Source organism: Oncorhynchus gorbuscha, linkage group LG03 (assembly GCF_021184085.1).
Source record: "Oncorhynchus gorbuscha isolate QuinsamMale2020 ecotype Even-year linkage group LG03, OgorEven_v1.0, whole genome shotgun sequence".
NCBI lineage: Eukaryota > Metazoa > Chordata > Actinopteri > Salmoniformes > Salmonidae > Oncorhynchus > Oncorhynchus gorbuscha.
Genome location: NC_060175.1, coordinates 4167925 through 4180335, shown reverse-complemented (window position 1 = coordinate 4180335; position 12411 = coordinate 4167925). Strand labels below are relative to the sequence as shown.

At 44.3% G+C, this 12411-nt stretch overlaps 1 protein-coding gene across 2 annotated transcripts in view; it reads right to left on the bottom strand.

Annotated features, from left to right (window-relative positions):
- The window catches only part of pxk (PX domain containing serine/threonine kinase), a 72274-nt gene that overhangs the window by 8339 nt on the left and 51524 nt on the right, over positions 1 to 12411 (bottom strand). For both annotated transcript variants that reach the window (XM_046338523.1, XM_046338530.1), the window contains 3 exons: positions 11521 to 11607; positions 5081 to 5144; positions 3683 to 3742 (listed from right to left, as the gene is read on the bottom strand). In XM_046338523.1, the coding sequence (XP_046194479.1) occupies positions 3683 to 3742; positions 5081 to 5144; positions 11521 to 11607 (211 nt within the window). The remainder of the gene's footprint in view (positions 1 to 3682; positions 3743 to 5080; positions 5145 to 11520; positions 11608 to 12411) is intronic.

The following is a 12411-nucleotide window of genomic DNA, read 5'->3' as shown; positions in this document are numbered from 1 at the left end:
TCTACCATAGAGTTATAGTCTATGAACCTGAGGGTCTGGTATCTACCATAGAGTTATAGTCTGTGTGAACCTGAGGGTCTGGTATCTACCATAGAGTTATAGTCTGAACCTGAGGGTCTGGTATCTACCATAGAGTTATAGTCTGATCCTGAGGGTCTGGTATCTACCATAGAGTTATAGTCTGTGTGAACCTGAGGGTCTGGTATCTACCATAGAGTTATAGTCTGAACCTGAGGGTCTGGTATCTACCATAGAGTTATAGTCTGTGTGAACCTGAGGGTCTGGTATCTACCATAGAGTTATAGTCTGAACCTGAGGGTCTGGTATCTACCATAGAGTTATAGTCTGAACCTGAGGGTCTGGTATCTACCATAGAGTTATAGTCTGAACCTGAGGGTCTGGTATCTACCATAGAGTTATAGTCTGAACCTGAGGGTCTGGTATCTACCATAGAGTTATAGTCTGAACCTGAGGGTCTGGTATCTACCATAGAGTTATAGTCTATGAACCTGAGGGTCTGGTATCTACCATAGAGTTATAGTCTGAACCTGAGGGTCTGGTATCTACCATAGAGTTATAGTCTGTCTGAACCTGAGGGTCTGGTATCTACCATAGAGTTATAGTCTGTGTGAACCTGAGGGTCTGGTATCTACCATAGAAGTTATAAATTACACGATGGATGGTGTATCAATACTTCCAGTCACTACAAAGATACAGGCGTCCTTCCTAACTCAGTTGCCGGAGAGGAAGGAAACCGCTCAGGGATTTCACCATGAGGCCAATGGTGACTTTAAAACATTTACAGAGTTTAATGGCTGTGACAGAAGAAAACTGAGGATGGACCAACAACACTGTAGTTACTCCACAATAATAACATAAATGACAGAGGGAATAGAAGGAAGCCTTTACAGAATAAAAATATTCCAGGACATCCTGTTTGCAATAAGGCACTAAAGTAAAACAGCAAAATATTTGGCAAAGAAATGTCCTTTATGTCCTGAATACAAATCATTATGTTTGGGGCAAATCCCCCAAAAACACATCACTGAGTACCACTTCATATTTTCAAGCATGGCTGCATCATGTTATGGGTATGCTGGTCATCGTTAAGAACTGGGGAGTTTTTTAAAATAAAAATAAAGGGAATGGAGCTAAGCACAGTCAAAATCCTAGAGGCCAAGCTGGTTGTGTCTGCTTTCCACCAGACACTGGGAGATGAATTCACCTTTCAGCACGACAACAACCTAAAACACAAGGCCAACTCTACACTGGAGTTGCTTACCGAAACAAAATAGAATGTTCCTGAGAGGCTTAGTTACAGTTTTGACTGAAATTGTCTTAACCTGAAAATTGCTATTTTTTCCCCCAAAACCTTATTTTACCAGGTAAGTTGACTGAGAACACATCCTCATTTACAGCAACAACCTGGGGAATAGTTACAGGGGGGATGAATAAGCCAATTGGAAGCTGTCTAGCAATGATTAACAACCAATTTGACAGAGCTTGAAGAATAAAAAAATGCTAATCTTGTACAATCCAACTGTGCAAAGCTCCGAGACTTGCCCAGAACGACTCACAGCTGTCATGGCTGCCGAAGGTGATTCTAACGTGAATTGACTTCGGAGGTTGAATACTTATCTAAATCAAGATAGTGTTTTATTTTCATTTAAAAAATATATATATTTTTATATACAAAAGTTGTAATTCTTCTTCTACTTTGTGTATATGGATTAATTGTAATTTTTGTCAACCATTTGAATCCCACTTGGTAACAACAACAACAAGGAACATGTCAAAGGGGTGTGAATACTTTGTGAAGGCACTGTATGATTCACTGTATGATTCACCCACTGTATGATTCACTGTATGATTCACTGTATGATTCACTGTATGATTCACTGTATGATTCACTGTATGTACGATTCCACCACTGTATGATTCACTGTACGATTCACTGTATGATTCACTGTATGATTCACTGTATGATTCACTGTATGATTCACTGTATGATTCACCCACTGTATGATTCACCCACTGTATGATTCACCCACTGTATGATTCACTGTATGATTCACCCACTGTATGATTCACCCACTGTATGATTCACCCACTGTATGATTCACCCACTGTATGATTCACCCACTGTATGATTCACTGTATGATCCACCCACTGTATGATCCACCCACTGTATGATCCACCCACTGTATGATCCACCCACTGTATGATCCACCCACTGTATGATCCACCCACTGTATGATCCACCCACTGTACGATCCACCCACTGTATGATCCACCCACTGTATGATCCACCCACTGTATGATCCACCCACTGTATGATCCACTGTATGATCCACTGTATGATCCACATTGGAATGATTTCTGAATGGCAAACAGATTTATAGTAGATTGACTTTAGTCAGTAAATACAACACCTTTTTTAAAACTACTCAACACTTGCTGTTTTAGTTGTCAATTAAAACCCAGTAAATAGCGAGAGTGAAACCTCTCGCTTTGGCTTTTCCTCTCTGCTGCTTTTCCCTGTCATGGCTTTGTGACTGACAGGCGCTTGTCCTATCAACCGCTAGAAGACGTTTGTTCTAGTGGGAGAAGCTTGTCCTAGCAAATCGCTAGAAGACGTTTGTTCTAGTGGGAGAAGCTTGTCCTATCAAATCGCTAGAAGACGTTCGTTCTAGTGGGAGCAGCTTGTCCTATCAAATCGCTAGAAGACGTTTGTTCTAGTGGGAGAAGCTTGTCCTATCAAATCGCTAGAAGACGTTTGTTCTAGTGGGAGAAGCTTGTCCTATCAAATCGCTAGAAGACGTTTGTTCTAGTGGGAGAAGCTTGTCCTATCAAATCGCTAGAAGACGTTTGTTCTAGTGGGAGAAGCTTGTCCTATCAAATCGCTAGAAGACGTTTGTTCTAGTGGGAGAAGCTTGTCCTATCAAATCGCTAGAAGACGTTTGTTCTAGTGGGAGAAGCTTGTCCTATCAAATCGCTAGAAGACGTTTGTTCTAGTGGGAGAAGCTTGTCCTATCAAATCGCTAGAAGACGTTCGTTCTAGTGGGAGAAGGCTCGACAGACAAGTAAACAGAAAACCTTTAAATGAAAAGTAGCCTAGTTAATACGAAGTGGAAAACGTATCCGACTGAAAATGAGTGCGTAACCGGTCGATTAGCCGCCAGACGGCGCTAGTGGAAAACACTGTTTTTAACATAACAGGGTGATTAGCCGCCAGATGGCGCTAGTGGAAAACACTGTTTAATATAACAGGTCGATTAGCTGCCAGATGGCGCTAGTGGAAAACACTGTTTAACATAACAGGCTGATTAGCTGCCAGATGGCGCTAGTGGAAAACACTGTTTAACATAACAGGGTGATTAGCTGCCAGATGGCGCTAGTGGAAAACACTGTTTAACATAACAGGGTGATTAGCTGCCAGATGGCACTAGTGGAAAACACTGTTTAACATAACAGGGTGATTAGCTGCCAGACGGCGCTAGTGGAAAACACTGTTTAACATAACAGGGTGATTAGCTGCCAGATGGCGCTAGTGGAAAACACTGTTTAACATAACAGGGTGATTAGCTGCCAGATGGCGCTAGTGGAAAACACTGTTTAACATAACAGGGTGATTAATGCAACTTTTAGAAACATCTTCATGGTAATATGTTTGGTACCTACCTGTAGTGTGAGGAGGGGTGGGGGAGGAGGGAGAGGTCGGTGGGGAGCTGGCTCCTGAACCTAAAGACAGGAAGATAGACATCCGATCAGTCAGTCAGTCAGTCTGTCAGTCAGCCAGCATTGCATTGTAAACAGTGTTGCCATGTCTCAGTGTTGCCATGTCAGTGTTGCCATGTCAGTGTTGCCATGTCAGTGTTGCCATGTCAGTGTTGCCATGTCAGTGTTGCCATGTCAGTGTTGCCATGTCAGTGTTGCCATGTCAGTGTTGCCATGTCAGTGTTGCCACGGTAAACAAAGCTGTTATGTCATCCATGTGTATGGACATTTTCTAATGCCAGTATTAAAATCCTAAACTATAGTACTATATAACTATCTAAGTCAGCGTTCTCTCCAACCCTGCCCCTGGAGAGCTACCCTCCTATAGGTTAACTCCAACCCTGTTCCTAGAGAGCTACCCTCCTGTAGGTTTTAACTCCAACCCTGTTCCTGGAGAGAGACCCTCCTGTAGGTTTGAACTCCAACCCCAGTTGTAACTAACCTGATTCAGTTTATCAACCAACTACTTATTAGAATCAGGTGTTCTAGATTAGGGTTGGAATTAAAAACCTACAGGAGGGTATCTCTCCAGGAACAGGGTTGGAGTTAAAACCTACAGGAGGGTAGCTCTCCAGGAACAGGGTTGGAGTGAAAACCTACAGGAGGGTCTCTCTCCAGGAACAGGGTTGGAGTTAAAACCTACAGGAGGGTAGCTCTCCAGGAACAGGGTTGGAGTTAAAACCTACAGGAGGGTCTCTCTCCAGGAACAGGGTTGGAGTTAAAACCTATAGGAGGGTAGCTCTCCAGGAACAGGGTTGGAGTTAAAACCTACAGGAGGGTAGCTCTCCAGGAACAGGGTTGGAGTTAACCAATAGGAGGGTAGCTCTCCAGGAACAGGGTTGGAGTTAACCAATAGGAGGGTATCTCTCCAGGAACAGGGTTGGAGTTAACCTATAGGAGGGTAGCTCTTCAGGAACAGGGTTGGAGTTAACCTATAGGAGGGTAGCTCTCCAGGAACAGGGTTGGAGTTAACCAATAGGAGGGTAGCTCTCCAGGAACAGGGTTGGAGTTAACCTATAGGAGGGTAGCTCTTCAGGAACAGGGTTGGAGTTAACCTATAGGAGGGTAGCTCTCCAGGAACAGGGTTGGAGTTAACCAATAGGAGGGTAGCTCTCCAGGAACAGGGTTGGGAGCCGAGCTTTACTATGTTATTACCTTGCAGCCTCCACTAGAGCATGCTTTAGCCACATTGAAAAACACAGTTCACATTTTAGTCTTAAAATAAAAGAGTAAATACATTTGTTTGAGCACTCAGCAGGAGTATATTAATGGTCTATTTAAACCATAGTGCTGATGACATACCAGAGTTGTTGTTGTACTTCACAGAGAGATCCTCCTCGTTCTCATAGGCTGACTGTCTGGACTTCTACAAAACAAACAAACATATTTCTATCAATGACAATTCTGCTACAAAATGATAATGAATCGTGTGTGTGTGCTAGGGATCTGCTTCTTTCCCTTTCAAGATGATTCAATACGTATCTAGATACATGGACTGGTACCATACAGGAACCATAGGTATCTAGATACATGGACTGGTACCATACAGGAACCATACGTATCTAGACACATGGACTGGTACCATACAGGAACCATACGTATCTAGACACATGGACTGGTACCATACAGGAACCATACGTATCTAGACACATGGACTGGTACCATACAGGAACCATAGGTATCTAGATACATGGACTGGTACCATACAGGAACCATACGTATCTAGACACATGGACTGGTACCATACAGGAACCATACGTATCTAGATACATGGACTGGTACCATACAGGAACCATACGTATCTAGATACATGGACTGGTACCATACAGGAACCATACGTATCTAGACACATGGACTGGTACCATACAGGAACCATACGTATCTAGACACATGGACTGGTACCATACAGGAACCATACGTATCTAGATACATGGACTGGTACCATACAGGAACCATACGTATCTAGACACATGGACTGGTACCATACAGGAACCATACGTATCTAGATACATGGACTGGTACCATACAGGAACCATACGTATCTAGACACATGGACTGGTACCATACAGGAACCATACATATCTAGATACATGGACTGGTACCATACAGGAACCATACATATCTAGACACATGGACAGGAACCATACGTATCTAGATACATGGACTGGTACCATACAGGAACCATACGTATCTAGATACATGGACTGGTACCATACAGGAACCATACGTATCTAGACACATGGACTGGTACCATACAGGAACCATACGTATCTAGATACATGGACTGGTACCATACAGGAACCATACGTATCTAGATACATGGACTGGTACCATACAGGATCTAGATACATGGACAGTTGAAACAGGAAGTTAATAAAGGATCTAGACATCTATGGACACTACCACTATCAGGAACCATAATGGATCTAGACATGGACTGGTACCACTATCAGGAGCCATAATGGAGACTAGACATGGACTGGTACCCCCAGGAACCACTATCAGATTAGAGCCATGGACTGGTACCATTTACCCCACTACCACTATCAGATTAGAGCCATAAGGGAGACATCTACCACTATCAGATTAGAGCCATAATGGAGACTAGACATCTACCACCCCACTACCACTACCAGATTAGAGCCATAAAGGAGACTAGACATCTACCACCCCACTACCACTATCAGATTAGAGCCATAAAGGAGACTAGACATCTACCACCCCACTACCCCGATCAGATTAGAGCCATATAAGGGTGTCTAGACATCTACCACTACCAGATTAGAGCCATAATGGAGACTAGACATCTACCACTATCAGATTAGAGCCATAATGGAGACTAGACATCTACCACCCCACTACCACTATCAGATTAGAACCATAAGGGAGACATCTACCACTATCAGATTAGAGCCATAATGGAACCATAGGCATCTAGATACGATCAGATTGAGCCTTAATGGAGACAATACATCTACCACTATCAGATTAGAGCCATAATGGAGACTAGACATCTACCACCCCACTACCACGATCAGATTAGAGCCATAATGGGAGACATCTTACCCCACTACCACGATCAGATTAGAGCCATAATGGGAGACATCTACCACCCCACCATCACTATTAGATTAGAGCCTTAATGGAGACTAGACATCTACCACCCCACTACCACTATCAGATTAGAACCATAAGGGAGACATCTACCACCCCACAATCAGATTAGAACCATAAAGGAGACTAGACATCTACCACTATCAGATTAGAGCCATAATGGAGACTAGACATCTACCACCCCACTACCACTATCAGATTAGAACCATAAGGGAGACATCTACCACTATCAGATTAGAGCCATAATGGAGACATCTACCACCCCACTACCACTATCAGATTAGAGCCATAAAGGAGACTACACATCTACCACCCCACTACCACTATCAGATTAGAACCATAAGGGAGACATCTACCACTATCCGATTAGATCCATAAGGGAGACTAGACATCTACCACCCCACTACCACTATCAGATTAGAACCATAAGGGAGACTAGACATCTACCACCCACTACCACTATCAGATTAGAGCCATAAGGGAGACATTTACCCCACTACCACTATCAGATTAGAGCCATAAGGGAGACATCTACCACTATCAGATTAGAGCCATAATGGAGACTAGACATCTACCACCCCACTACCACTACCAGATTAGAGCCATAAAGGAGACTAGACATCTACCACCCCACTACCACTATCAGATTAGAGCCATAAAGGAGACTAGACATCTACCACCCCACTACCCCGATCAGATTAGAGCCATATAAGGGTGTCTAGACATCTACCACTACCAGATTAGAGCCATAATGGAGACTAGACATCTACCACTATCAGATTAGAGCCATAATGGAGACTAGACATCTACCACCCCACTACCACTATCAGATTAGAACCATAAGGGAGACATCTACCACTATCAGATTAGAGCCATAATGGAGACTAGGCATCTACCACCCCACGATCAGATTAGAGCCTTAATGGAGACAATACATCTACCACTATCAGATTAGAGCCATAATGGAGACTAGACATCTACCACCCCACTACCACGATCAGATTAGAGCCATAATGGAGACTAGACATCTACCACCCCACTACGACGATCAGATTAGAGCCATAATGGAGACATCTACCACCCCACCATCACTATTAGATTAGAGCCTTAATGGAGACTAGACATCTACCACCCCACTACCACTATCAGATTAGAACCATAAGGGAGACATCTACCACCCCACGATCAGATTAGAACCATAAAGGAGACTAGACATCTACCACTATCAGATTAGAGCCATAATGGAGACTAGACATCTACCACCCCACTACCACTATCAGATTAGAGCCATAATGGAGACTACACATCTACCACCCCACTACCACTATCAGATTAGAGCCATAATGGAGACTACACATCTACCACCCCACTACCACTATCAGATTAGAACCATAAGGGAGACATCTACCACTATCCGATTAGAGCCATAATGGAGACTAGACATCTACCACCCCACTACCACTATCAGATTAGAACCATAAGGGAGACATCTACCACTATCCGATTAGAGCCACAAGGGAGACTAGACATCTACCACCCCACTACCACTATCAGATTAGAGCCATAATGGAGACTAGACATCTACCACCCCACTACCACTATCAGATTAGAACCATAAGGGAGACATCTACCACTATCAGATTAGAGCCATAATGGAGACTAGACATCTACCACCCCACTACGACGATCAGATTAGAGCCATAATGGAGACATCTACCACCCCACCATCACTATTAGATTAGAGCCTTAATGGAGACTAGACATCTACCACCCCACTACCACTATCAGATTAGAACCATAAGGGAGACATCTACCACTATCAGATTAGAGCCATAATGGAGAGACATCTACCACCCCACTACCACTATCAGATTAGAGCCATAATGGAGACTAGACATCTACCACTATCAGATATGAGCCATAATGGAGACTAGACATCTACCACTATCAGATATGAGCCATAATGGAGACTAGACATCTACCCCCCCACTATCAGATTAGAGCCTGTTTGTCCCCCCACTTTGGTTCTGAAATCACCATCCCCCACTAATAAACTAGTAATTTAAGCAGATTACATTTTTGAGCCAGTAATGAATGAATATTTATTGTTAACAAATGCGCTATGACAAAGCCAATGAATATAATAGCACAACGTTGGATTTCACTTCGATCTCAAAATCAAATGGCTTTGACCATTTGGAAGTTATTACAGAGTGACTGTTGGGCTCCCGAAGAGAGCAGCGGTCGAAGACACAGCATCTCAATGCTAGAGGCACCACTACAGACCCTGGTTCGATCCCGGGCTGTATCACGACCGGCCGTGAATGGGAGTCCCATAGGGCGGCGCACAATTGGTCCAGTGTCGTCCGGGTTACGGTTTTGGCCTGGGTAGTCCGTCATTGTAAAATAAGAATTTGTTCTTAACTGACTTGCCTAGTTAAATAAATAAAAAATGTGTTTATCTTCTCTCACGTCGGCCATGCAGTGTGCCTTACAAAAATGATTGCTGTCCTCGTTATGAAATTTCAACTTTACCCTGTAAAAATGCCCATATACACTGACTGTTCAAAAGAAAACTACGAAAACTATTGCTGATGGTGAACCTGATCTATATAAACATCTAATTGTAAGCCAGATGAGAGTTGTCTCCCCGAGTTTACTTTTATTCTGGTAAAACACAATGTTCAACAGTGAACTGGCAATTCGTAAAATTTTAAGTGATTTTCTGACCAATGCATGTTACATTTTGATTGGTTTGGAGTCCACGGACCAATGCACTTGTATCTTAAACATTTGAAATCGGGAACTGATGCGTATCGGTGGATCATTACCAGTGGTGGGAAAAAGCACCCAATTGTCATTCTTGGGGGAAAAAGCACCCAATTGTCATTCTTGGGGGAAAAAGCACCCAATTGTCATTCTTGGGGGAAAAAGCACCCAATTGTCATTCTTGGGGGAAAAAGCACCCAATTGTCATTCTTGGGGGAAAAAGCAAAGTCATTCTTGGGGGAAATAGAACTCAATTGTCATTTTTTGTCATTCTTGGGAGAAAAAGTCTAAATTGTCATTTTGGGGAAAATGCACTTAATTGTATTCAAATGAAAAAGTAAATTGTCATAAATAATTTCAAACTCAAGTTTTTTTTTCCTTAAATTAGGCAAAGGATTTTCTTGATTTTTCAATTAATGGATTCCTAAGGGGTACTCTCCAACACTTAAATAAAAAAAAAGCATTTGTTTTAAATGATTCTACCAGATCAAATGTAAAAGTAAAGTATAAATAATTTCAAATTCCTTAAATTAGGCAAAGGATTTTCTTGATTTTTCAATTAATGGATTCCTAAGGGGTACTATCCAACACTTAAATAAAAAAAAAGCATTTGTGTTTAGTGATTCTACCAGATCAGAGGCAGTAGGGATGACCAGGGATGTTCTCTGTTTAGTGAGTCTTCCAGATCAGAGGCAGTAGGGATGACCAGGGATGTTCTCTGTTTAGTGAGTCCTCCAGATCAAAGGCAGTAGGGATGACCAGGGATGTTCTCTGTTTAGTGAGTCCGCCAGATCAGAGGCAGTAGGGATGACCAGGGATGTTCTCTGTTTAGTGAGTCCGCCAGATCAGAGGCAGTAGGGATGACCAGGGATGTTCTCTTGAGAAGTGTGTGAATTAGACCATTTTCCTATCCTGCTAAGCATTCAAAATGTAACAAGTACTTTTGGGTGTCAGGGAAAATGTATGGAGTAAAAAGTACATTATTATCTTTAGGAATGTAGTGAAGTAAAGGTAAATATAAATAGTAAATTACAAATCCCCCTCAAAACAACAACAGTTCTTTAAACTATTTGTACTTAAAGTACTTTATACCGTTGATCGTTACATCCCTAGACTCTGTGACAGTGTGCCCGACTCTGTGTGCCCGACTCTGTGTGCCCGACTCTGTGTGCCCGACTCTGTGTGCCCGACTCTGTGTGCCCGACTCTGTGTGCCCGACTCTGTGTGCCCGACTCTGTGTGCCCGACTCTGTGTGCCCGACTCTGTGTGCCCGACTCTGTGTGCCCGACTCTGTGTGCCCGACTCTGTGTGCCCGACTCTGTGTGCCCGACTCCGACTCTGTGTGCCCGACTCTGTGTGCCCGACTCTGTGTGCCCGACTCTGTGTGCCCGACTCTGTGTGCCCGACTCTGTGTGCCCGACTCTGTGTGCCCGACTCTGTGTGCCCGACTCTGTGTGCCCGACTCTGTGTGCCCGACTCTGTGTGCCCGACTCTGTGTGCCCGACTCTGTGACTGTGTGCCCGAGTCTGTGACTGTGTGCCCGAGTCTGTGACTGTGTGCCCGAGTCTGTGACTGTGTGCCCGAGTCTGTGACTGTGTGCCCGAGTCTGTGACTGTGTGCCCGAGTCTGTGACTGTGTGCCCGAGTCTGTGACTGTGTGCCCGAGTCTGTGACTGTGTGCCCGAGTCTGTGACTGTGTGCCCGAGTCTGTGACTGTGTGCCCGAGTCTGTGACTGTGTGCCCGAGTCTGTGACTGTGTGCCCGAGTCTGTGACTGTGTGCCCGAGTCTGTGACTGTGTGCCCGAGTCTGTGACTGTGTGCCCGAGTCTGTGACTGTGTGCCTGTGATGGTGTTCTCTACCTTTCTAGCCAGTATCTTCCTCCTCCTCTTCTCCTCCTCTGAGCCGTGGTGGGACTGAGCTCTGGTCAGCCTCCTGTGCTGCTGGTTCTGAGGAGATGATCAAACACCAATCAATCCATCAATCGTTTGTTCCATTCATCCCTCCATCCATCCATCCATCCATCCATTCCATCCAGCCATCCCGCCATCCAGCCATCCAGCCATCCAATCCAGCCATCCATCCATCCCATCCAGCCATCCATCCATCCCATCCATCCAGCCATCCATCCATTTCATCCTCCAGCCATCCAGCCTTTTCTGTCTCCAGGAAACTATCCACCCGATCTGTCTCCAGGAAACTATCCACCCGATCTGTCTCCAGGAAACTATCCACCCGATCTGTCTCCAGGAAACTATCCACCCGATCTGTCTCCAGGAAACTATCCACCCGATCTGTCTCCAGGAAACTATCCACCCGATCTGTCTCCAGGAAACTATCCACCCGATCTGTCTCCAGGAAACTATCCACCCGATCTGTCTCCAGGAAACTATCCACCCGATCTGTCTCCAGGAAACTATCCACCCGATCTGTCTCCAGGAAACTATCCACCCGATCTGTCTCCAGGAAACTATCCACCCGATCTGTCTCCAGGAAACTATCCACCCGATCTGTCTCCAGGAAACTATCCACCCGATCTGTCTCCAGGAAACTATCCATCCGATCTGTCTCCAGGAAACTATCCATCCGATCTGTCTCCAGGAAACTATCCACCCGATCTGTCTCCAGGAAACTATCCATCCGATCTGTCTCCAGGAAACTATCCACCCGATCTGTCTCCAGGAAACTATCCACCCGATCTGTCTCCAGGAAACTATCCACCCGATCTGTCTCCAGGAAACTATCCATCCGAT